This window comes from Onychomys torridus, chromosome 1 (assembly GCF_903995425.1).
Source record: "Onychomys torridus chromosome 1, mOncTor1.1, whole genome shotgun sequence".
Classification (NCBI taxonomy): Eukaryota; Metazoa; Chordata; class Mammalia; order Rodentia; family Cricetidae; genus Onychomys; species Onychomys torridus.
The window spans coordinates 165,307,254-165,334,411 of record NC_050443.1 but is presented as its reverse complement, the minus strand read 5'-3'; the positions used below and the strand labels follow the sequence as shown (position 1 = coordinate 165,334,411).

Below are 27,158 nucleotides of genomic sequence, written 5' to 3'. Positions count from 1 at the left end.
ACTACACAGAGAAACCCTGTCTCAAAAACAAACAAACAAACAAACAAATCAAAACAAAACAAAAGCCATCAAAGAGACACGACAATTAAAGGAATATGGGCTGAATATTAGATAATATGCATATATTGATGTTAAATTTGTTGGTTGTGTAACAATACTGGAGAACCTCTTAGACTTAAAGTTTTTATTTTACACTTATTTATTCAGTGTGTGCGTGTGTGTGTACATGTCAGAACAACACACAGGACTCAGTTCTCTCCTTCTACCCTGTTGGCAGCAAATGCTCTTACCGCCTAAGCCGTCAGCCCTGTCCTTCCACTTACTGAAAATACATGCTAAAGTATTTAGGTATCCTAATGTCTACAATCTACTTTTAAATGACCGTGGTTTGGAAGAAAAAGATACATGTATTTGCATACACACACATATATGGAGACACCTGACAAAATCTTAACAAGTGGTGAATCTAGGTGAATGGTTTATAGGAATTCACTCTATTATTAAACTTTGGTTGCAGAGGAGAATAAGAGAATAAATGCAAAGGAATCTTTCAGGTAAATATAATAGTTTTGAAAACAGGAAGACTTTAAAGACTGAAGAAAATTAAGAAATACAAAGTTTTGTTTTAAGTTCCAGGATCATTTCAGGGGAAAAGGAATTTTTTCCATTTTATTTATTTTTCTATTATCAGCTTGATACAGTACAAATTCTTATCCTAATAGTCAAATGTTTCACTGAGGCTTGCCCAGTGATTGAGTAAATCCAAAACTTATTATAAGGCACAGTCATCCTAGAGTCCCCCTTGCTATATAGCCTCCCTGGTTCTGTGGGTTGCAGTCTGATTGTTCTTTGCTTTACATCTAGTATACACTTATGAGTGAGTACATACTATGTTTGTCCTTCTGGGTTTGGGTTACCTCACTCAGGATGATTTTTTTCTAGATCCATCCATTTGCCTGCAAATTTCATGCTGTCATTGTTTTTCTCTGCTGCCACAGGGAAAAGGAAATTTTAACAAGAAATTAAAGGCTGAGCAGTTTCAGATGGACAGGAACATGAGCAGGTGTCAGCCAGATGTGTGGGTACTGACACTTATGTACCATACGGGCATGGAGTAACTGCTCTGGCCAGCAGATAAAGGCAGGGGCTGGAGCCAGAGAGTGAGAAACTCTTTAAATTTCTCAGCAGCATCTAGATTCTACACAGGAAATGATAGAAATGCTAAAAATATTTACTAATTTTCTTCCAAATAATCAAAGAAATGCTTGATTAATTTAGGGAGCACAGACAAGCATACAATGAATTTAATGACTGTCACAGTTAAGGTGTCTATTGCTGTAATAAAAGACCATGACCAAAAGCAGCTTGGGAAGGAAAGGGATTCTTTCATTTTATAGTTAGTATTCCATCATTGAGGGAAATCAGGGCATGCACTCAAGGCAAGAACCTGAAGGTGGGAGCTGAAGCAGAGGCCATGGAGGGGAGCTGCTTACTGACTTGCTCCTCATGGCTTGCTCAGCCTGCTCTCTTACAGAACCCAGGTCTGCCAGCCCGGAGGTAGCACCACCCACAGTTGGGCTGGGCCCTTCCATCAATCACTCATTAAGGAAATGCCTTACAGCTGATCTTACGAAGACATTTTCTCAGTGAGGTTCCTCCTCTCAGATGACCCCAGCTTGTGTCAAGATGACATAGAACCAGCCAGCAAACAACCATCTCGTTTGTAACATTTCAGAATATTTTAGAATTTTTTTTCATTTAAAAATATGTATTTATTTATTGTGGGAGTGCACGTGTGGAGGCCAAAAAACAAGTTACAGGAATCAATTCTCTGCTTCCACCATGTAAGTCCTGGGATGGAACTCAGACTTCAGACTTGACAGCAAGCACTTTTACCCACGGAGCCATCTCTCTGACTCTGACTCTGACCCCTCTTCTCCTCCTTCTTTAATAAAACACAGGGTCTCTCTCTGGTGCCCAAAGTGAGCTCAAGAAATCCTCGTGCTTTGGCCTCCTGAGTAGCTGGGACCACAGATGCAAGCCGCCTTAGGAAACTTTAAAACAAGCTGAAATTAAATTTTTCTTTTCACTCAAAGTAGTAATTCTTCCATACTTTTAAAAGTCTTGTAAGTTTAACTAAAGTTGTTCTATCGTGTATATGAACTCAGAGATGCTGAACCAGTCTTCAATGCTGACTTTTAGACTAAAGTTCTCAACTACGGAGCCATCTCTCCAGTTCCTATTTTACACACACACACACACACACACACACACACACACCACACACACACGCACGCACGCACGCACACACATGCACACTCACACATGCGCGCACACGCACACACAGAGCTATTAAAATATTTAGTGAGGCTGGTGATATGGCTCAGCCACTAAAAGTGCCTAATGCTTTTGCAGAGGACCCAGGTTCACAACCACATGTAACTCTAGTTCCTAGGGATCTACCCTCTTCTCCTGGCCTCCAAGGGCTCTTGCACACATGTGGTATACATAAACTCACAAAGGTAAACACACTTACACATTAAATAAATAAATAGATGATAGATAAATAGATAGATAGATAGATAGATAAACAAACAAATCTTTTTCTAAAAAATCCAGGGACAGCAAGATGGCTCATTGGGTAAAGGTGCTTGCTGCCAAACTTGACATCCTGCATTTGATGCCCAAGATCCTTAGGGTAGAAGAAATAATAGACTCCCTTGAGTTGTCCACTGACCTCCACTTGTGCCTCACACATAGTAAATTAATCAATTTGAAATATATATTTAAGGGTTGGGGATTTTAGCTCAGTGGTAGAGCACTTGCCTAGCAAGTACAAGGCCCTGGGTTCAGTCCTCAATCTCTTTGAGTTTGATTACAGGGATTACCAGCCTGATCTATATAGCCAGTTCCAGGCCAGGCAGAGTTACATGGTGAAACTGTGTGTGTGTGTGTGTGTGTGTGTGTGTGTGTGTGTGTGTGTGTGTGTGTGTGTGTGTCACATCTGGATGTGTATCTCAAAGAGCTGAGAGCAGAGGTTCAGATACTTGAACACTCATGTTCATGTACTTAGCAGAGGTCCATTGAAAGACAAGCAGACACAACAAAGGTGTCATACACATGAAACAAAATATATTCAGTTAATTTTGACACATGCCATAACACAGATGAGCTTCAAGGACATGAAGGCACGTAGAATAAGTCAAATACAGAAGGACAGATACTAGATAGTGCCACTTCTAAGATCCCTAGAATGGTTACAGTCGGAGACAGATGGTAGGACTGGGTGTAGGGAACATGCATTTAATCCCAGACAGAGACAGGTGGGTCTAGGCTAGCCTGGACTACATAGCAAGTTCCAGGCTAGCCAAATCTATATAGTAAGACTTTCTCTCAAAAAAAAAAAAAAAAAAAATCCAAAAACAAAGACCACTGAAAGTAGAACAGTGGTTTTCAGGGGCTGTGAGGAGCAATCACATGGCACAGCAACACAGCATTCAATGGATTTGCAGTTGGTACATGGAACGATTCAAAAAGCCTTGTAAAAAGCCCATAACATTCCTGACTTGCACATCTAAAATGGAAAACTTCATGTTATGGATAGTTCACCATAATTTTTTAAATAATTAAAATTTTTAGAAAATTTTTGGATGAACACTGTGTTTTCAGTTGTAACTGGTTCCTGAGATCACAGATATCTGGGGTGCAGCCAATAGGGAAAGGCTCTGGTTCCTAAACATATGGCCATTACCTTCTGGGACGATTATATCACTAGCCTTGGTATTACAAAGAGCTCTCGAATCACACCACATGTCAATAATATTCCCTCGACAACTCCTTCCCTTTATGCCAGGTCCTCATGTGAAAAAGAGACAAAATAAAAAGGACAGTGACAGATAAGTGTTTGGGGAAGGGACTGGAATTTTAGATGGGAATGTCACAGCCTTATTAAAGTGGCCTCTGCATAAAACCTGACCTAGGAAAGGGGGACAGGCACAATGTTCTCGCAGGCAAGGACATTCCAGGGAAAGTGAGCAGTGGTCACTAGGCCACAGGAGCATGCTGGAGTATCTGCAGTGGTGGCCAGAACGCAGGAGGGCCCAGGTGCAGGAGCCATGAGTCAGATGCAAAAGGAAAGATGGAGCCAGAGGGTCTGCACCCCATGGGCCCACAACTCTGCATTACTCCTCTCTGTCTTGGTTGTTTTGAGATTAAAAGAAGGGTTCTGTGATGTAGATGTCACCATCTTGTTAAAGAAGAAACACAGAGCCAATTGCAGAGTCAAAAGCCAAGAGGTCAGAGCAATAGCTGAGAGCTTTACCCTTCACTGCTGCTCTGTCGTTCCTCTCCACAAGAGGCCTACTTCCTGTGTCCTGTCTTTTATATAGACTTTCTGTTCTGCCTTCTCATTGGTTGTAAACCCAGCCACATGACCTCCTCGTTACTGCCTGTCTGTACAGACCTCCAGGTCTTCTATGGCTGGTATTGAGATTAAAGGCGTGTGTCGCCATGCTGGCTGTATCCTTGAACACACAGAGATCTACCTAGCTCTGCCTCCCAAGTGCTAGGATTGGATTAAAGGCGTGCACCACCACTGCCCAGCTTCTGCTCTGGCTTGCTCTGACCCCAAGGCAACTTTATTAATATACAAATAAAATCACATTTCAGTACAAATAAAATATCACTATATTGTCATATTACTATAAAGAGAGGAGGATTTTCACTGGTACAACACTACATTCAAGGATGTTCATCCTGGCTAAGGTATGTTTCATGAAACAAAGTGAAGAAGACCATCTTAGAAGTTATACAATAGTGAAGGGGGAGGGAGGGAGAGAGAGAGGGAGGGGCGGGGAGAGAAAGAGAAGAGAGAGAAGAGAGAGAGAGAGAGAGAGAGAGAGAGCGAGCCTTATTAATTCGTTTTAAACAGACTAATGAGCTGAGCATATAGACACACACCTATAATCCTAGCCTTTGGGTGACAGAGGCAAGGACATCACTAGTTCAAGATCAGCCTAAGCTACACTGCAAGCCTTTGTAACATAATACAGAAGGAAAAAAGCCACACTAATTTAATTTGAAAATAAAACGTCCTTGTGGAGCATACAGAAGGTAGCAGGCAGAAATAAAAGAACTCTGAGGGTCTAGGTGATGGCAGGGGGAATGAAAACAAAAACAAAACCCGGAAGGGGCATTTTAAGCAAATCACTAACAAGACACAAAGAGAAAAACAGTACCAATTCATATGTATACCACTTTACAGAAACAGGTCCAACTGAACTTTGTGTCACCCACAGTTTCTTATTAGAACACTAAGAACGCTTATGGACAAAGGAATCAAAGAAAGCTTTCTGAAGAGGGAGAAAGCTCAAGACAGAAGTCTCAGGAAGGCTGACTAGAAATGAAGAGAAATTCAGGAGGAGAGGGAAAGAGAGAGAGCGAGGCTAGAGGACAGCAGAGGCACTCGGTGAGAGGCAGGCTGGAGGGAGAGTGGTCCTCAGCCACTGCCAACCTCAGCCAAGGAGCCCAACAGCCGGGAAGATGTCAGTGACGTCACTGGCTAAGACTGAAGTCAGACTGCTGAGATCTCAAGCTGAAGATTCAGCGAAAGGAAGTCACTATTTTTCCGAAGAGATCTTGCAGTGAAAAAAGAACGGAAGAATGGGTAATGATTGCCCACAATCCAAAACTCTGCCAGAAATACCTCCATTTACCTTTGAACGGGTGACGGGAAATATTTATAACATCCAGTAGGGCTAGGGCCTCAAGCTACCAGGCTGGGTGAATGACTGCAGGAAAGGGACATTGCTGCCATTTGTGAAAAGGACAGCAAACCTTCACACCTTTTCTAACATCAACCTTGGAGAGGGGCCTTCCGAGGTCACAGCGAAAGCATGACCCCGCTGACTTGTTGGATATTTAGCTAATGGGAGCTAAGCCAGCTTAAACCAATTAAGGTTCTTCCGCCAGCATGTTACACATCCTCAAGCATCAAGAGAAATTACAGCCTGTCCCTGCTTCAGAGGGAGGCACAAAGACGCTGCCAGCGGTCTGCACTAACTGGTGGGCTTCACCATTCAGTAATCAGGTCAAACCCAGTAGACACTTTTAAATACCCAGGAACAGAGTAAATAATGTTTGTGCAACACACTTGACACAATGCTGTCTGTCAGCAAAGCAAACATCAATTTCTCTTCCAAAATGCTTGTTTTCCCGAAGTTAGTGAACAGAATAGACACAAAGTCTATTTGTCATCATCTTGTGTTAGTTTAAGACAGAGACAGATCCTAAAAAAGCACATCCTTAGGTGACTTTGTCATTATGCAAACATCCTGAATAGCACACAACAGGGTATGTGTACACACACATGCACACACACACACACACACACACACACACACACACACACACACACAGAGTATATCCTATTGCTTTTTGGGTCATGAACAAGCAAAATTAAATCAAACCTTGCTAAACTATTGGCTGCTGATGGATTTGGGGAAGGACAACCATTGTGTTCAGTTGAGTGCCACTGATGAAGACACTAGGCTCCAATGAAAAGCTTCAAGCCCATTGTCTGTCACACAGATGGCCCTGGCTAAAATAATAAAAGCGGGTCACAAAATAAAATAAAAAGACCTACATGAGAAAAGGGGACTTGAAAGAAGGGCGGGGAGCAAGAGGGTGGGAGCGACAGCCACTGCAACGGGATGGTATCCATGTGTGACTCTGACAAAGAACAAGTGTGATCAAAGTTACGAAGAAAGCATACCACAGTCTAGAGAAAGAGGAAATCAGAGCCGAGAGTGGCTGTGACCACAGGGCAGAAGGCTTGATGGTACCTCGTTTCCCAAGGAAGAGTACGCTATCGTAGCTGAGCGGTGCACACGCACTAATCCCAGCAGAGGCAGACTTCTGAGTTCAAGCCCAGCCTGGTCTACAAATTGAGTTCTGCAACAGCCAGGGCTACACAGAGAAACACTGCCTTGGGGGGGGGGGGGGATACACTCTAAATGAGTGGTATATAATAATATATAATAAAAGAGTGAAATATAATAAATACATAAGTCAATGCCATAGTCATTCATTATCAACAGGCACTATATGTTTCATGTGCCATACTTTCCTATGGATGGCAGTGCAGTTCCACCATCGCCACAAACAACTAGTGCATTGCACTCCAACATCACAGCCTAAGCAGCAACAGGAGGTTTTCTGCTCCACCATAGTCCAATGGGGCCACCATCCTGTGTTGTTTAACACTCACCAAAATGTCTTACGTGGTGTGACTGCAATTGTTAGAGTGTTTCTTATGAGTCAGAAAAAAGTCACGTTGTTTATCTGAGGCCACTAAAAATTTTATAGAACTTTGCCCCAACCCTTCCCCTCCATTACCCCCCACCCTCACGTCCAGTTTGCTCATGTAGATCTCATCCATTTCTCTGTCTGGGTGATCCCTGTGTCTTTCTTAGGGTCCTATTTTCTAGGTAGCCTCCCTGGAGTTGTGAGTAGCAGTCTAGTCATCTTTGTTTTATATCTAGTATCCACTTATGAGTGAGTACATACCATGTTTGTCTTTCTGAGTCTGGGTTACCTCACTCAGGATGATTTTTTCTAGATCCATCCATTTGCCTGCCAACCTCATGATGTCATTGTTTTTCTCTGTTGAGTAGTACTCCATTGTGTATATGTACCATATTTTCTTTATTCATTCTTCAGTGGAAGGGCATCTAGGTTGTTTCCAGGTTCTGGCTATTACAAACAATGCTGATATGAACATAGCTGAGCAAATGTCCTTGTGGTATGATTGAGCATTCCTTGGGTATATGCCCAAGAGTGCTACATCTGGGTCTTGGGGGAGATTGATTCCCAATTTTCTAAGGAAGCGCCATATTGATTTCCAAAGTGGCTGTACAAGCTTGCATTCCCACCAGCAGTGGAGGAGAGTTCCCCTTGCTCCACATCCTCTCCAGCATAAGCTGTCTTCAGTGTTTTTGATCTTAGCCATTCTGATTGTTTCTCTCAGTGTCTGTGTGTGTGTGAGTCCAATCAGTGAGAAAGAGGAGGGATTGTATGAGCAAGAGATGTTGAGACCATGATTGGAAAAAGCACAGGGACAAATAGCCAAACTAGTGGAAACAAATGAACTATGAACCAATAGCTGAGGAGCCCTCAACTGGATCACGCCCTCTGGATAAGTGAGACAGTCAATTAGCTTGAACTGTTTGGGAGGCCCCCAGGCAGTGGGACTGGGACCTGTCCTTGGTGTATGAGCTGACTTTTTGGAGCCTGGGGCCTATGCTGGGACACTCAGCCTGGGTGAAGGGAGGAGGGGACTGGACCTGCCTGGACTGAATCTACCAGGCTGAGCTGAATCCCCAGGGGATTGCCCTGGAGGAGATGGGATTGGGGGGTGAATTGGGGAGAGGGTGGAGGGGAGCAGGAGGAGGGAGGACAGGGGAATCCGTGGCTGATATGTAAAATTAAATTAAATTATAAAATTTTAAAAAATAATAAAAAAATTTATAGAACTAAACTAATACCTGATCTTTACCAAAGTTAAAAAGTCCTCTTATTTTAGTAATCAGCATAAGACAGTCTAGAAACTTCTAAGTACACTTCAAGTACAGGGTTCCAGCTTTTATTCTTCTGTCTCCTTTCGGCAGTCTGGATTGGGTTTGCAGTGGCCATTACTACAGACACATGGAAGCACCAGTGCCCAGAGTCTCAACTGTCTCCTTCAGGACCGCAGCTTTGTGCTTAAAGTACACATCTAGCTAGAACTGAACCCCTTCGCTGATCTCTCATTTCATCAGAGCTATTGTATCAAAAAGCTGTATTCCCGCAGGCTACCAACAACTCCAAATACTGGAACATGCTCATCAGAGAACATGTTTTGAAATCAAATTGAACCCCTAAGCCCCAAGTACCTTTATTTCATATACACAAAGAGCAGGAGGCTTCACTGTATTTCTCTGGTTTCTCAGAACCCTAAGTCTTCAAGGCCATAATGATGGTGACAGCATACAACGCAGAGGCAATGGGAAGCTGAGGTCTCTGCTCAGGAATCAATTCTACAGAGATGTTATTCTTGACAAGCTTTAAATCAAGGACAGCCATGAGTAACAAAAGGAAGCGCACTTTAGAAGAGATGGCAGAGCGCGTTTTGCTGTCTTTCTAATTTTTAGCCATCAAGGCCACTCAAATAGTCCTGAGTCTTGCCTGAGTCTCAGGACTATCTAAACCCCAAATGCCACTCTATGGAGGCTCCGAGTCCAGTCAGCACATTGCTTTTAGGATCAGACGGGCAAACGGAAAAACTGAGGCTTTGCATACTCCGGTAAAGATCACAAGATGCCCTCAGCTGTCTTAGCTGCAAGGAGAACAGTGATCCTCTCAGATTACCACTCTGCACACACCAGTATTTAAAATGAAGGGAGGGAGGGAGGGAGGGAGGGAGGGAGGGAGGGAGGGAGGGAGGGAGGGAAGGAAGGAAGGAAGGAAGGAAGGAAGGAGGGAAGGAAGGAAGGAAGGAAGGAAGAGAAGCCTGGGATGTAGCTCCGAGAACACTGGCCTGGTGTACAAGAGGCCTAGATTCCATTCAGGAATGCAGAGATCCATTCTCTTCTAGTGATCTGGAAACTGATGGTGGTACTCTGAAGGTGCTAACTAAAAGCCAGGCCTCCTCTAGCCTCTGCAAAGAAAACCCTTGGGGAGTGATCTTCTGAGGAAGGCACTGTCAAACACTTTAGATATTAGCTGGATTGCTTTCTGAACTCATCACATACCCCTGCTCTGCTACAATACCATAATAACTATCCAAATTCCAGCCAGTCACATAGCCCATGCTGGCCTCAAAACTGCTATGAAGCTACGGATGACTTTGAACTTCTGATCCTCTTGCCTGGACCTCTGAGTACAGAATTACAGGAATGACCACCACACCTGTTTTACACACTGCTGGAGAGCTAACCCAAGATTTCATGTATGTTAACTACTCTAGCACCTATGCAGCATTCCCAGCTCCCCCATGGCTAAAGTTTTACTGAAAAATACAAAATCTACTGTAATCTAATGAAACAAGTAAATAAAATAATCCCAAGGAATACAGATGTTTTTCAATTTTTTTTTTTTTTTTTTTTGGTTTTTCAAGATAAGGTTTTTCTGTGTAACAGTGCTGGCTGTCTTGGAAGTCCCTTTGTAGCCCAGGCTGGCCTCAAACTCAGAGAGATCTGCCTATCTCTGCCTCCCAAGTGCTAGGATTAAAGGTGTGCACCACCACCACCTGGCTTTCAAAAATACTTTAAAGGTTTTATTTTTATGTGTATAAAGGTTTGCCTGCATCTATGTATATACATGCCTGGTGCCCAAGGAGACCAGAAGACAACACCAGATGCCTTAGAACTAGAGTTAGAGTAAGTTAGCCTGTGAGCCTCCAAACAGGAGCTAGGAACCAAACCCAGATCCTCTGTAAGAACAGCAAATACTCTTAACCACTGAGCCATATCTCTAGACCAAGAAGTTCATATGATTGTTTTGTTTTTTGGTTTTTTCTTGGTTTTTCAAGACAGGGTTTCTCTGTGTAGCCCTGGCTGTCCTAGAACTTTCTCTGTACACCAAGCTGGCTTCAAAAGTTCATGTGTTTTTAAAAACATTTTTCTATTTTAAGAACCATTTGTTATCTAATAAGTTCAAAGGTTGCAGAACATAAGATCAATGTACAAAAACTACTTGTATCTCTATACATTAGCTATGAACAATTGGAAAACAAAATTAATAAAGGAATTCCATTACTGTGGTATAAAAAAACAAATTAAATACTTAGGAATAAACTCAACAAAAGGAAACTACCAACAATGCACTGTAGGAGAAGAAAGACCTAACCAAGAAAGAGGACAACCCTACTAATGGAAGACTTGCTATTATCAATGTTACAACACTCTCCAAAGAGACCTAAAGATGCGCTGAGTCCCTACCACTTATAGAAATGTCCAAGTTGATCCATGAAAACTGAAAAGTGCATACTTCCCAATTTAAAAACTTATTACAAAGCTACATGAACCAAGAAAGTGTGGCATCAGCCTAAGAACATCAAGAGGAATTTAAGGATCAGAAATAAGCCTTCATTTTTATGGCCCACTGATCTTTGACAGGATGTCAAGACAATGCAATAGAGAAAGAAGCTCTTCTTCAACAAATGTACTGTGACAACTGAACAGTCACACTCAAGAGAATGACACTGGGCCCTACCTAACGCTGTGTACATTAGCTCCGACTGGATTAAAGACCTGAGTGTACCTGAGTGTAAGAACTAAAACTGTAAAACTCTAAGACAAAGACACAGCATAAATCTTCATGACTGTGGACCTGGCAATTGTGCTTTAGACATGACCAAAGAAAAATGACAAATTGGCTTTACTAACATTCCCTTTTCAAGGCAAAAAGACAACTCACAGAATGGAATTATATTTACACAGTATGTATCTGAAAACTGACTAGCATTCCACATATAAAAAGAACTCTTAAAATTCAAAAGGAGATGGCTCAGCAGTTAAGAGCACATACTGCTCTTGCAGAGGGCTGGAGTTCAGTTTCCAGCACCCATGTCAAGCAGATCATAATACCAGTTATTGCGGCTCCAGGGGTCTGATGCTGACCCCTGTGAGCACCTGCATTCACATATACACACCAACACACAGATGTACACATATATTATCATACAATTTAAATATATAAATAAAGAAATGGGCAAAGGAACTATACAGACATCCCCCAACATACAGTGGTGGCCATAAACACAAGAAGAGATGTTCAACATCTTTACAACTGCAAAAATGCAAATCAAAGCCACAGGAAATATCTCACAGAAATATTGTCTAGCATGTCTATAAAGGGTGTGTGAGTATGTGTGTGTGTGTGTGTGTGTGTGTATGTGTGTATGTGTATAGGAAGAAACTGGAACCTCATACACGGCTGGTAAGAATATAAAATGGTACAGTCACTTTGGAAAAGAACTTAGAAATTTCTCAGAAAGTTAACAGCTGAGTAACCATGTGACTCCTACATAGTTACCTAAGAGAACTGAAAACCTATTTCCACACAAAAACCTGTGCACCAACATTCACATCAACATTATTCAAAAGGCAAAAAAACGCAAATAACACAGATATCTATCCACAGGTAAATGCATGAACGAGATGTGTTAAATCCTTGAGATGAACTGAGCCATGGTGACCCATGTCTTTAATCTCAACCCTCAGAAGGCAGAAGCAGGAGGATCTCTGTGAGTTCAAGGCCAGCTTGGTCTACAGAGCAAGTTCCAGGACTGCCAAGACTGCACAGAGAAACCCTGTCTCAAAACATAAAAAACAACAAAACAAAATCCTCGAGATGAGATATTTGGCTATCAAAAAGAGTGAGGTGCTGATTCACTCTGTATTGTTTATGAACCATAAATACAGTTCTGCTGAGAAAAAGGAGCCAGCCCTGAGGCTGCATTTCATCCAGATGTAATGTCCAGAATAGGATCACCCAGAGATAGGCAGAAAACAGATAGAGGGAGCAGAGACTGTGGGAGCAGGAAATGGGGAGTGACTGCTTCCAGGTGGAAGGGCTTTTGGGGGGGGGGATGAAAACCATTACAGTAGTCATGGTTGTACAACCTTGAGAATACACTAAATTCACCACCCATGTGCTTTAAGGGGCTAAACTGCATCCCTATTTTTAAAATTTGTAAAAAACAAAACAAAACAAAAACTATTTGAGTCAGCAATAAAATCCTCCCAGGGGAAATGAAGTAATACTGAGTTCCTAGCATGAGCAAAGGTGAGTTTTTCCAAGATCAGGACACATAACGTTCTTAGCAGATCTGAATTTTTTCCAAGTGTATCATTGTACAAAGTTAACAAGTTGATTTCTGCAAAGGTCAGCTGTGGTCACCCCACCCATACCCACCAACTACTTGTACTTTTTCACATTCCCGTCTAGTCGAGGCATGTGAGTAGTTTTACAAGTCTATAATCCTTACAAATAATCACCCTACATTTCCCAAACAGCCTTCAAAATTATCATTAAATGATGGTAATTAGCTGACAACTCTAATTCCCTTAACGTTCTCCTCTGTGCTCTATCTTCATGTGCTATTTCATCATTCATAGGTAATGTTACAACATACATGAATGTGAAGGCCAACACGACCCTTTTCTTTCCTTGAATCTCTGAATCAAGATTTCGGGGAAACCGCTAACCCTAAGGACAGTTTTAGGAGTCCTGAATGCCTCTCAAAAGTGTCACAACCACACAGCTCTAAGTGACACAAAACTTGCTATATTAACATCACTGTTTTTATACTTCTGATATAATCAATGCTGAAACCATTTTATCAGAGTAATCTGAGAATTTCCTTTTGTATTCAATCCTGGGGCATTCAAGGGCTTTCAAAATCCATGCAAACTTGCTGTAGACATTTTCATCCTTGTTGTCCCTTCCTGTGGTCTATAGTTACAAAGTGATCTTGTAATCCTCGCACTTGTACTTCAGAGAAATTAGAACACGTAATCAATTGTAGTCAGGTTGTCAAGTCAGCAGACAGGGAAAGGGCAGGCCCAGAATTCAACCACTCTGAAGAGGGCTGGAGAGACAGCCAGTGGATGGAGGGGCTTGCCACCAAGTGATCCCACTTCAATTCCAAGTACCCACGTGGTGGAAGGAGAAGACCAGCTTTTCTGACTGCCACATACACCAGGGCACACATATGCACATACCAGTAATGATAACAAATAAAGAAAAACTGTTTTATAAAAAACAATGGGGGTGGGGGAGACCACACTAATTAGTCTCTTACAAGATTCTAACATTTACAACCATGGTAAGCCTCTGACTGTCAATCTCCAGTCTGGACTGAGAACTGCTACTGTGAACTGGCCCATGAAAAATTCATGTTGAAACTTAATCCCTACCATGGGGGTACTAAGAGCTGGGGCCCTCAGGGCAGGCCAGGTCATGAGGGTGGCCTCAAAAATGACTCAGTCCCTTATCGCCAGGCTGGAGGGAACCGGCCTAAGGCTCTTTTTGATCTGTCACTTTCTCTCATATGAGGACAAGGTAAGAAAGCCTTTACTAGGCACCAAATCCCCAATCTTGAACTTCCCAGCCTCTAGACTGGGGAAAACATGTTCCTCTTATGTACAAATTACCCAGTGTCTGGAATTTATTACAGTAGTATGACCTTAATCTGTTCTTGCCACTATATGCAATTATCAATAAAGTAGTTCGAATATAAAAATAACTAACTAGGCATTAACTTTCTAAGTTCTGTTAGGAACATGTTTGTATTTATTTTCATTTTTTTTTCTTTTTCTAAGACAAGTTCTTGTTATGTTTCCCAAGTTGGCTTTGAAATCACCATCCTCCTGCCTCAGCCTCCCAAGCACTAGGATTACAGGTGTGCACCACCCTGCCTGGGTCACATTAGTTCTTACTGCATGTTATATGAATTATAAACTATCTCCATTTTCTACTAGGATCAAAGAAGCAAGTTACTATCCAAAGCAGATCCAAGGGAAGCCTACTTTTCTTAACTATGTTAACCAGGCACATCCTTCCTTCCAACAGCATGCAAAGTCAAAAAAATCATTCTGGCCAGATCTGACAGTGCATCAGCACAAAGACACCAAGTGTGAGAGATGAAGACCCCAGTCAGTACAGTATTTATGATCCGTGGAAGCACTGATACGAAACAGGGAAAGGCTGCAGGCAGTTAAGCCAACAGGGTTTCTTTCCTCACATGGGGGGATGGGACAGTGTGCAAAGGCTGCAAACTGCAGCCTCCTTGGTAGGATATGCATCCTGTTGCTTGCACTGGTTTCCCAAGGAACCATGGAGAGTTTTCTGCTGGATGTGCATGTATCTGACCTCAATGCTCTGCCCAACCTAGACTCCAGACAGGTATGTGGGTGCCACTGGAAAGCCCCAGGGCATGTGACTTGACAAGGTCATCAGGTCCATCTACACCAAGCTGTGGAGTAAGGAACATGTGGTTGAGGTTCTGTGGAAAGCCAAGTGCAAGGTCCCTGGCCACCAGAAGATCCACAGCTCAGAGAAGTAGGGCTTCACTATTAAATACAGATGAATTTGAGGACATGGGAGCTGAGAAGCAGCTCACATAGGGTTAAATACATCCCCAGCTGTGGCCCTGGACAAGGGCAGACCCTGTACTCCTGATGGCTTGTATACCCCATCAGTCATGTTTACTAATAAATCTCACATCAAGTCTGAAAATAAATAGGTAAGTAAATAAAATCAAAACAGGGGAAGTGGTTGACCCCGCCATTATCCATTTCCACCTAATCTGGCCTAACAGCATATATTCTACAAAGGTCACTTTCTGTTAGCCCCCCACCTCCCTGTTCCCAAGCCAGCCACCCCCGAATTTCCTTCAGTGTAGATGTTCGAGAATTATCAATACATGTGATGTCAAACAAAAGAACTTCTTGGTGGCTCTCCTTCAGTCTCATAGCATTTGGAGTTTCCTGTTTGAGTGTTCTAAGCAAAGGGGGATGAAAACAAATACTAAACTAAATTGTGTGCAGCTGGACATGGTGGTGCACATCTATAATCCCAGAACTGAGGCAGCTAAGGCAGGATTTCAAGTTCAAGGTCAGCCTGGGTTGCATAGTCAGAAGACACCATCTCAAGAAGAGCAAAAATAAGTAACTGGCAGTATTCCGTCTATTTAATTCAATTGTAGACAATCTCAGTGATCCCTTCCTATGTATTTAAGTTTGATAAATATTCCTTCTATGCCAAACAAGTCTTAATAGAATTAAAGTTCAATACCAATAATATACAATATAAAAACATATTTTACATTGTTTTATTACATATTAACATTTTTATATTGATGCTACTTTATTTAAAACTATAGTAAACATCTAATTGTTCTTAAAATTTTTAAATAATTTGGGGATGAAGAGATGGCTCAGCAGTTAAGAGCACTCACTGGCTGCCCTTCCAGTTTCAATTCCCAGCACCCACATGGCAGCTCATGCTTGTCTATAACTCCAGTTCCAGGGCATCTGACACCCTCATGCATGCAGGCAAAACACTAATGAACATAAAATAAAAATAAATTTAAAACAATTTTAAAACAATTCAACAGCAAATAAAAACGTAAAATATGATGTTGCCTCAGTGTGTTCTGTGAGGTTTCTTGGGTAATGCTATTTTAACTGTACCTAAATTTCCTAACCATTAAAATTAACTGGCCCTCACAAGAGTATGGAGTGTTTCAGGACCTGAATGACTCTGAGGCCCTTTGCGGGGAGGGGCCAGCACTATATGGAAACCCCACAAAACCCAAGAAAAAAGGCCTGACAAGGTCCTTGCCCGATTTATCCAGGCTGTACCCAGTCAGAGCCACCGTCCAATGCTAGGCACTATTTACACAAAAACTTCCAAAAATCAAGGATGATTTCTGTAGATGTAACCGTCTTGTTAAATAAGAAACACAGAGCCAAATACAGAGTTAATAGCCAAGAGATCAGAGCAATAGCTGAGAGCTGAAAACCTTACCCTTCACTGCTGCTGCTGTCTTTTCTCTTCTATCAGAATTTGGCTTATATTGTGCATTTCAAAAATTCAAAGGAAGTCGGCAGTGGTGGTGCACACCTTTAATCCCAGCACTCGGGAGGCAGAGGCAGGCAGATCTCTGTGAGTTCAAGGCCAGCCTGGACTACAGAGCAAGTTCCAGGACAGCCTCCTAAGCTACAGAGAAACCCTGTCTCAAAAAAAGGGGGCAAGGGGTGAAGTAAAGTGCATACAATAATCATGAAGAAGAGCGAGCTTCAATGCACTCAGGGACATGCTCTGCCACTGTGGGACACCCCAGCCCTGATGAGCATCTCAACAGAAATGTCTGTAGGCAGAAAAGAGTCAAAGAACTGCTACCCCACAGACCCAAACCAACATTCACCACTCTAAAAGGAAAGTCAGCTAAGGAGAAACGAGAAAATACGTCACTAAATCAAAAGATGTACTTGTATTTAACAACTGAAGGCTTTGAGCAATCTACAAAGCAATACCCACATCCCCAAATACACTCCCACTCTGATCATAATAAAACCTCAATTATCAACTAAGCTAAAGTAAAACACAACATAAAATCCGATTACACAATCAGACCTATCACCTACGTAACAAAATGCCAGTTGACGATTGTTTGGGCGCGAGATATCTAAAATACTGACATCAAAGTCGCAAGGTAAAAACCAATGCAAACCTGAAAACTCCATTTCTCAGTGATGTGGCTAACCTTTAACTCTGAATTGGGGAAGGGAGGGTCGGTCCCTTCGCATGGAAAGAATGCCAGTCTAGAAGTCAGGGGCATGAGTTCTGGTCCAGTGGATGTGCCAAGGTAGTAGGGTGTGGCCCCAAACACGTCCCTCCTTTCCAGGGGTTACTTTCCTTGTTCAGGCGCTGAGGAACTGTTTGCCACTGAGGCCTTCCCCTATGAACATCCTCAGGGTAGCTTAACAATGGTGGATCCCACAGCCTTTCCCCAGAGCCTACTGTCACGAAGTCTCTGCGTGACACCTAGGATCTTATAAGTGACCCAAATGAGTCTTGTCACCTGGTGAAAACATGGGCAAACACTGGACTAGAGAGCCTTCAGGCTGCACACTTTCTCACTCGGGTTCTATACTCTTTCACTTCTCAGTTACATTAGGAAAGCATGCAAAATTACGATAGCTTAATGTATGCTACTGCACACACACAAAATTAGATCGTAGAAATATACAGATCCACTCCCTTTGATACCATTCATGCCTTTTTAAAAACATTCTCCTACATTCTAGACAAGCAGAACATCAAATTTGGTGAGGGGAAAAATATTTCCATATTAAGCGCTTAGCATAGTCATAGGGAAGGACTTACTGAGTTACAGAAACAGAGAATTATGTACCTACTGGGGTTTTTTGGGTTTTTGTTTTGAGATAGAGTTCCACAAACCTCAGATTGGACTCAAACTTACTATGTCATAGCTAAGGATGACCTTGAACTCCTGACCCTTCTGCTCCACCTCCCAAGTGCTAAGATGACAAATATGTGCCACCATGCCCAATTTACGTGGTGCTAGGTTTGAAACCAGGGTTTTTGTACATGCCAGTTGAGCGCTGTAGCAACTGAGCTACCTCCACAGTCCACACCAATGTTTTAAGTGGAAATTACAGATGCATCCTTGCTCTGAAGAGAACTAGATGTCCACCTGTTCTAACTAAATCATAGGCAGATGAGAACCCCACCAAGTAAGTCCTAAACAGCTATAAACCATGAGTCCTGCAATACTGGGATTTAACTGTTACAAAGGAGAGGAAAAAGGAAGGGAAAAAACCAATAACTGATTACTAATTATTCAGGTCATCTCGGTGTAGATAACTGGGTGAGTGGAGTCCACAGTCTCTCATGAGAAGGTGATAACAGGAAAGGAGAGGCCTGACATGCTTTCTGTACACCAAACAAGCAGCTGTTTATTGAGTCTTTCTTTCCACTACATTGTTTGGTTTAGACAGTTTTCTTGCGTTCTCATTATCTTCTGTTGTGACTTACTGAGCTTCTTTTCTTATGTGGATTTATCAGCAACTACAAAACTAATGACCTGTGGAGCTATGAGGAGCGGGCTTGAAAAGGATGGCCATTAGCAACCAAGTATTCATATGGTAGCCACAACAAAAATGAAGAGGGGGTTGGGGATTTAGCTCAGTGGTAGAGCGCTTGCTTAGCAAGTGCAAGGCCCTGGGTTCGGTCCTCAGCTCTAGGGAAAAAAAAAAAATAATGAAGAGAAAATCAAGGCTGAAACAGAAAACTGGGTTGACAAATTATTGTGTGACTCAGAAGGCAAACAGTAAGGAAGCAGGTAAGGAAACAGGGAAGGAAATGCGGTTATATAACTTAACCATTAGAAAACAGTTGTAGGGGTGGAGGGTTGGCTCCATGGTTAAGAGTACTTGTTTTGAAGGACCCAGGTTAGATCCCAGCACCCACCTGGTGGCTCACCACCTCTGTGGGCACCAGGCATGCATGTGGCGCACAGACCTACATGCAGACAAAACACTCATATACAGGAAAGGCACCAAAACTACACAAGAAACCCTGTCTCAAAAAACAAAACAACAACAACAACAAACCACTCATATACACAAAACAATACAAATAAAGCAGCTGTAAACCAGCACACTAGAGCAGTACAATGTCACTGCGAAACAGCCACAAAGGAATCCCAGTGCTGCATGTGTAACTGTCTCAAAAAACAATTTCTTGGTATTAGGGTCATACAAGCAAAAGCTTGGGCATATTACAATATTTAAAAAGAGGGCACCAACCTCTCTCTACCCACTATCACCAAAGCATTGGCTCTAAAAGCAACAAAAACACATTTCATATAAACACATGTAGAGGCCTATTGCCCAAAAAGCTCTGAGGCAATGTTTTGATAAAAGCCCAAATCAATCTCACACTCATTAAAACAGAAATACGGGGGCTGAAGAGATGGCTCAGGGCTTAGGGGCACTTGCTGCTCTTGTAGAAGATCCAGGTTCAGTTCCCAGCACCCACGTGGTGGTTCACAACCATCCTTAACTCCATTTCTAGGGTATCTGATGCCCACTTCTGACTTCCACAGGCACCAGGTATAAGCATAGTGCCCATACATACTCATACATAAAATAAAAATAAATAAATTTAAAATAACGCAAATATCAGTATTTGGAACAAGTATAAGAGAATGATTAACAGAGTGAGTTCTGGGGCTAGAGGTGTAGCTCAGCACATGGAATAAACAAGCAAACAAAAACAAAAACAGCTAATTCTGATGTGACATGACATAAGTTAAAACCCCAAACCAGTGAATTACTATGTGACCTCGAACAGATCATTCAATCCAAGCCTCAATTGTGGTCATTGGTAACAGAGCAATAACACTGCATTCAGACATGAGATTTCAACAGGGTTCTCCACAGAAGCCTTCAGCCCTATGCACAAAACCATCTTTATCACCACCATGATGATCAAACTATAACATTAGTACCATTACTACCTTCCTCTCTCAAGCAAAAACTACATGTTACCTGCAGACAGAGTTTTAAAACCCTGGCTACAGCAGGGGTGGTGGTGGCACACGCCTTTAATCCCAGCACTCCGGAGGCAGAGCCAGGCGGATCTCTGTGAGTTCGAGGCCAGCCTGGGCTACAGAGTGAGTTCCAGGAAAGGCACAAAACTACACAGAGAAACCCTGTCTCGAGAAAAACCAAAAGTCCTGGCCACTAGAAAGGAGACACTCAAGATGCTTACATAAAGGGAGCATCTCTCCAATTCCCAAACCACCTTGGTGAAGACTAAACCAGACTGATTATCAACATTGACAAGAAAAGCTTCAACAGAGACCAGCTCAATTATGCAGGGAATTTCCAATGAAATTTGGGTTAATGATCTAACCAGTTTGAGGTTACAGGGGGATTGTGGAGTGTTTGTTTTGTTCTCTTTCTGTTTTTTAGAAGTAGAGATGAGGGGAAAGGAAGAGGGAGAAAGTTTTCAGAGCATCCCACACCATGCATTTTTTATCACAAATGATAGAAGGAGCTGGTGAGGTGCTTGCTGCCAAGCCTGACCCCTGAGTTTGATCTCTGGAATGAAAGGAGAGAACCTGTTGTAGAATATTATTTTAAGGTGTGTTACTTTGTTTATGCTCTGGAACATGTTTAATGATGTGAGGTGTGTTACCTTTGTTTGATTAAATAAAATTCACCTGCAGTCAGGAGGCTGAGTCAGCAACTAGCTGGCAGGAAGTGGTAGGGAGAAGCCAGGTGGAGAATGGCTTTTAAGTGGGGGTGAGGAGAAGGACAAGGGCTTTTTGTGAGAATCGAGCAAAGAGAGGAGGTGAGTGACCTGCTATTCAGCCTCTCTAAGGAGCAGAATTCCACCTCAACCTTTGAATCTTGAGTTCTTTAGAGGGACAGAGATTTAGCTAAGGTCCCTTGGTAGCTTTGAAAGAGTCGATGCCTGAGGGGACAGAATCCTCTCAGCCTGGCCTTTGCAGCCGAACTGCTGCTGGTAGTGGCAGAGTTGCAGTTGCTGATTAGGACAGCCATGGCTTGAAAGGCAGCAACAGTTTTAAAAAAGGACAATTGGCACCCTATGTGGGGCGCCAAAATGTTGTTGGTAGTTTTTGCTCTTTTGGAGGCCCACTACCCAGCTTCCAAATAAATAACACATGGAGGCTTATTCTTAATTATAAATGCCTGGCCTTAGCTTGGTTTGTTTCTTGCCAGCTTTTCTTAACTTTAAATTATTCTGTCTACCTTTTACCTTTAGGCTTTACCTTTTTCTACTTCTATATGTCTTTCTTTCTTACTCTGTTGCTGGCCTCTTACGTCTTCCTCCTTCTCTCACTCCTTTCCTCCTCCCAGATTTTCTCCTTCTATTTCTTCTGTCTGCCAGCCCCGCCTATTCTTTCTCCTGACTTGCTATTGGCTGTTCAGCTCTCTATTAGATCACCAGGTGTCTTAGGCAGGCACAGTAACACAGCTTCACAGAGTTAAACAAATGCAACATCAACAAAAGTAACACACCTTACAATAATATTCCCCAACAAGAACCAACTCCCACAAGTTGTCCTCTGATCTCTACACACACACACACACACACACACAACACACACACACACACACACACACATAAATAAATAAATAAACTTTAAAAAATTTTAATTATTACCAGTGGGCTTGCCTACCATGGAGGCCATGAGTTCAATCCCCAATACATTAGAAAAACAGTTATATCTGAATTAGAGAATCAGGTAAACTATTTCTCATACATTAAAAAGAACTAATACCTGCTTTTAAAAGTACCTGTAAATTTAATACAACTTTCTGTTAGTATGCCAACTATAGCATCATTTATAGTATATAAATGTTTATATTATTCTAATATAAAGGAGTGTTGTGAATTGGTGAAACCAATACAAAATATTTTTTAATTTGTCAAAATATATTGCTATCAAAATATAAATGTCCTTGTTTCAATTTCTGTGGGTTTTTTCTTTTCTTTTCTCTTTCTTTCTTTCTTTCTTTCTTTCTTTTTTTTTTTTTTTTTTTTGAGAGAGAGCTTGAGAGTTGAATGTGGTTTCATAAAAGAAAAAAACAGCTAAAGAGATGACGGCTCAGTAGTCAAGCAGTACTGTTCATGCAGAGGACCTGAGTTGGGTTCCCAGCAACCACACGGCAGCTGGCTGACAACTCCAGTTCTAGGGGATCTGACAGCTCTGACCTCTGCAAGTATTTGTTGCATATACACATACACACATTCAGACACATACACAAACACATAAAATTAAATAAATAATTTTAATTAAAAAAACAGAACTAATGTAAGTGACTATAAAGTTAAATTGACCAAATTCATTTAAAAAACCAAGGGGAACTGTTTAAGTATCAAGCAGCCATTCTGTCCTTTCAAAAATATGGCTTAAATCTCCAATTTGCCACCAACCGTCTTTGCTTTTCAGAATCAGTAACTAGACTGAATGTCTCTTCCATTGGCTCTACTTTTGTTTTGTTTTTTTTTTTTTTTTTTTTTTGGTTTTTTGAGACAGGGTTTCTCTGTGTAGCTTCGTGCCTTTCCTGGAACTCACTCTGTATACCAGGCTGGCCTCAAGCTCACAGAGATTCACCTGCCTCTGCCTCCCAAGTGCTGGGATTAAAGGCGTGCGCCACCGCCGCCCAGCATTTGCTCTACTTCTTAACCAAACACTGCACAGCTCCTTGGATAAGAAGTAAAGTAAAGTACAAGGTGTTAATATTCTAGAACAATGCTATCATTTGAAGAACACATTTCAAAAGGAACTGAGAGCCAGGCTGCGTGGTGAGCACCTGGGACCCCAAGAGTCCGAAGACTAACTCAGGAGGTTATGATGGTCAGTTACATGGGAACGTCTCAGCCAGACCCTGACGAGAGGGGACCAGTAAGAGGCGATTCTGAGGGAAAACAGCTCCTCCCAAAATTAAAATAAAAAAATTTAATCAGCCACAGAAAAGTGGTTCAAGCACAACCAACCAATAACAAATTTCAAAATAATATAAAATTGTTAAGCTTTGAGTAGGAGTAGGAAGTAAACAACCGAGATCTAATAGAAAAAAGATAGAGCAGTAAAGAAGCCTCTAGCAGCAGTGCAAACCAGTGGTTGTTGGCTCGGGTTTGGCTGGGTCTAAAGAACTAGGCCTATGTGGAACTCTAGTCTCCAGCAATCCTCCTGCCTCAGCCTCAGCCTCCCATGTAGCCGGAACCACAGGTTCACATCATCATGCCTGACTCAGTCTAGTATTACAAATCTATAAGGTAATTTGTAAAAACTTTAAACAACAACAACAACAACAAAAGGACAGAACTGTGCCAGCACTGGGAGTTCAGGGGCATCCTAAAGCATTCAAGACGGCTTCCTGTGCTGCAGAGTGAAGGAAAGCACGAGCTCTAATAAACAGCTTGGCAGGGAATGGGTACCCCAAATGCAGCTAGAGATACTGGACATTTTCTTTTTCTCCTCCTGCTTTGAAATGCAAATTACTAAGCCCCGAAGCACATTCTGCTCTATTTTTTTTATATGAAAATTACTGCAGTGTGGTCTTGTTCCAGAGAGGACACCATTCATCCAAGAAAAGGGAGTGAGGACAAGCACACACACTGTATGTTCAAATGACCTCATCCAGTGAGCTGTCACCAGGTACACATGGCTTTTGTCAGGGTAGCGACCCCATTCGTGATCAAAATTCCATGTAAAGAATAAGAATTTAGTTTTCGGGTCATGCAAGGTTGCACACACATTGCAATGCTGGTGCATGCCAAGCAACAATGACGAAACTCAGCATCCCTTGGTTTTAAAAACACCAGCTTCTTCCTGGAAACTTTCAAAGTCTCAGTAATAATAGTACCGGTTGCTATTCACCTATTTAGGACAAAACAAGACAAACAACACTACAATTCGAGAAATGATGTGCTGTGAGCGCTCAAACACCAGACCCTGGGCCTCTTCCCCGTTAATACCCTAGAACCCGGAGAGTTGATTTGGACATGTACTTCATGTTAATGTATCCAGGGATTGAGATTAAAAGAACATTTTTAAACTGAAGAAACATCAAGACGTAAGTCATCATTTAGAATGGTGTTCACATCACTGTCACAGGTCAAGCTTTCTACCAAACCACATTTGCTTTAGGAAATTGTACTGCTGTCAATAAACACAAACAGTGAAGAAAGGACAGAGCCAGCCGCACACAAGTTAACTTACCTCTAGTCTTTCCAAGTGACATGTTAATAACTAAGTTTGCTTTAAACAAAACCAAACCCCTCTTTTCCAGCTAGAGAAGTCACACCCAAATAAAGGGGGGTTTTAAACGGTACTTTCTTTACCCTTGCTCCACCCTCAAAGACCCCAGTCTCCCCTGCAGGATGCCAGATAGCCAAGAACAAAAATCCACCAAAGATATGCTTGCAATCTTTGAATGTCAACGTGGATGTCTAAGGAAGAGGAAAAGGATTACACTCGGGTTTTCAAGGCTGCTGAAGTATTTTCCAAATGTCTCCATCTCGGGAGCCAGCCTGTACTTTCACCCAGCCTACCTATCCGGAACCCAGACAATGAATGAAGCAGATCCCTCAAGAGAGGCCCTAAGGGGGTCAAGTTGCATGCACTGAAATTACAAAGCCTATTTTTTGAAGATGTGGGAAAAGTAACGACAGCCTGGGGCTTTTAAACCTCGAAGTGCTTACTAGTTCAATCCGTCCCCAAGTCCATGCCACCCTTTCAACTTCGCAATTAAGGGAAGGAGAGATTCCGGTCAACTCTCCTTGGGGGGTTGGTCTGGAGGTAGAGGACTCAAGGAGGGAGGAGGATGGAGACAGAAAGAGAAAAGCCAATTTAAAAAAGGAGCAAAATTTCCCACCTTTCTTAAATTCTTCCAGCATGGCGTCCAACTTGGTGTCGTTGAAAACAAAGTGCAAGGGGTGGTTGTAAAATCTGGTGATGGTTTTCAAGGGAGTGCAGTCATCTGGGTCCACGAAGGCCAAGTCTTTGACGAAGAGCAGGTCCACGATGTTGGAACGCTCTCCTTCGAACACTGGGATTCGAGTGTAGCCACTCTCCATGATCTCGGACATGGTGTTGAAGTCCAGGATAGCCTCGCCGGTGATCATGAAGCAGTCCCGGAGGGGAGTCATCACGTCCTCTACAGTCTTGGTGCGGAGCTCCAGCGCCCCTTGGATGATGTTCAGCTCCTCCTTAACGAGGTCGTTATAGGGGTCAGTGACGCGGAGCATCTCCAGCAGTTTTTCCCGGTTATAGACAGTGCCTATCTCCTGGCCCAGGACGCAGTCCAGCAGTTTGCTAACCGGGTAAGAAGCAGGGAAGGTCATCATCATGAAAAACTTGGTGAGGAAGATGGTGTTGGCCCCTACTGCCAGGCCGTGTCGGGAGCAGATGGCTTGGGGCACGATTTCCCCGAAGATGACGATGCCAATGGTGGAGACCACCACCGCCACAAGGCCTGAGCCCGCAATGTCGTCGAGCAGGATGGTGAGCGTGGTGTTGACCAGCACGTTGCCCAGCAGCAGCGAGCACAGCAGGTAGTTGCCCTGCCTGCGCACCGGCTCGATGCGCTTGGCGTAATTCTTCTCTTTCTCCGTGCCGCAGTTTTGCACGATGCGCAGCTCCATCGGGTCCAGGGCCATGAGCCCCAGGTTGAGGCCGCTGAACATGCCTGACAGGCACAGCAGCAGCGAGATGAAAATCACTTGCAGCCAGAAGGGCAGCAGGAACTTCTTCTCCTCGCCCACGATCATCTTGGTGTCCTCGCCGTCGTGGTAAATCCAGGTGGTCTCGGCCCATGGGGGAGGCGGGAGTCCCGCCACCCCCGCGCCACTCTTGCCCCCGACGGCGCCACTCGTGGACCCGGAGCCGCCGGCGCCCAGCGCGGGCGTGGAGAGAGACGTGCACAGGTAATAAGACTTGCTCTTCTCCATCTTGCGCAGCGGTTTGATCTCGATCTCGATGATGCCCGATGTGCGGCGATTGAGAATGATGTGCGGCAAGATGATGATGTCTGAGGTGCGGATGCCGCAGCGCTGGGGGCCGCTGTCCGGCTCCGGAGGCGCGGGGCCCCCCAGCCCGCGCTCGCCGGGTGTGTGCCGGCGCCGCTCGTGCTCAGTGAAGGCGATGCGGGACCATGTCTCGTTGTTGATGTTCTGCCCGTACACCCGCAGCTTGACCCGGGTCCGCTCGCTCACCCGCAGCGCACCCCCTTCCATGAACGACACGTCGTTCGTGTCCTCCAGCCGCAGCCCGATGATCACGGTCTCCTCGTTCTCGCCGGCCGCTGTGCAGCCGCCCGCGCCGCAGCAGCAGCTCAGCAGTAGCAGCGGCAGCAGCCGGCCCGCAGCTGCCTGCAGGACCCCCCGACCGCGGGCACTGAGACTGCGGCGAGCCGCCATCTTCCAAGTGGGCAGTGCGGCGGCTGCCTGCCCGCCCGCCATCTTTACTTCGGGTTCACAAGCGCCACAGCCAATCATAGGGTGGCTGCTCCAGCTGAGGCTTCATCCTTCCCACCCGGCGGCGCGAGCGCAGGCACCGGCGCCCGAGCAGGACTGCAACCGCGCGCCCGCGCCCAGCACTCAGCAGTCCGCCTCTTTGAATGACACTGACTCGGACCGAGCCAGCTGAGGAACCCCTGGCTCGCGGGAGGAGGGAGAGGAGGGAGGGGAGCGCTAGCCGCTCCCGCGAGAGGCAGGTCGGCCAGCCAATCAAGAGCGGGTGCCCGCCTTCCCAGCCAGGGGGCTGGAATGGGGGCGTGGTCGCAGTCGGCGTGCCGCACCAATGGCACGGGAGGTGGGCGGGGAGACGAGGGCCACTGTCCTCCTCGGCATGCCAAGTTTCCAACTGAAAGGCGCGTGACTCTTGTGTATGCGAGGGGAGGAGGCGTGGCCATCCCGGACCCAAGAGCCAGTCAAAGATGAGCGCTGTAGGTAAAGGGGCGTGGTCTTCCTCCAGGCGGCCAATGAAAAGGAGCGGTCCGCGGGTGCGGCGCTCCCTGTGGGGTCTCTGTAGTAGATCCCCGCGC

The 27,158-nt window shown here is 43.9% G+C and overlaps 1 protein-coding gene and 1 non-coding gene across 2 annotated transcripts in view; one reads left to right on the top strand and one right to left on the bottom strand.

Moving 5' to 3' along the window:
- Nucleotides 1-26,833, bottom strand: part of Cnnm2 (cyclin and CBS domain divalent metal cation transport mediator 2) — a 140,246-nt gene extending 113,413 nt beyond the window's left edge. Inside the window, exon 1 of the mRNA XM_036171671.1 lies at nucleotides 24,990-26,833. Within this exon, the coding sequence (XP_036027564.1) occupies nucleotides 24,990-26,610 (1,621 nt within the window). The 5' untranslated portion in view covers nucleotides 26,611-26,833. The remainder of the gene's footprint in view (nucleotides 1-24,989) is intronic.
- LOC118576913 lies at nucleotides 14,749-14,889 on the top strand. Its single transcript, XR_004944108.1, has one exon. It is a non-coding gene; the product is annotated as a small nucleolar RNA SNORA70 (small nucleolar RNA).
- Nucleotides 26,834-27,158: the final 325 nt, after the last annotated feature.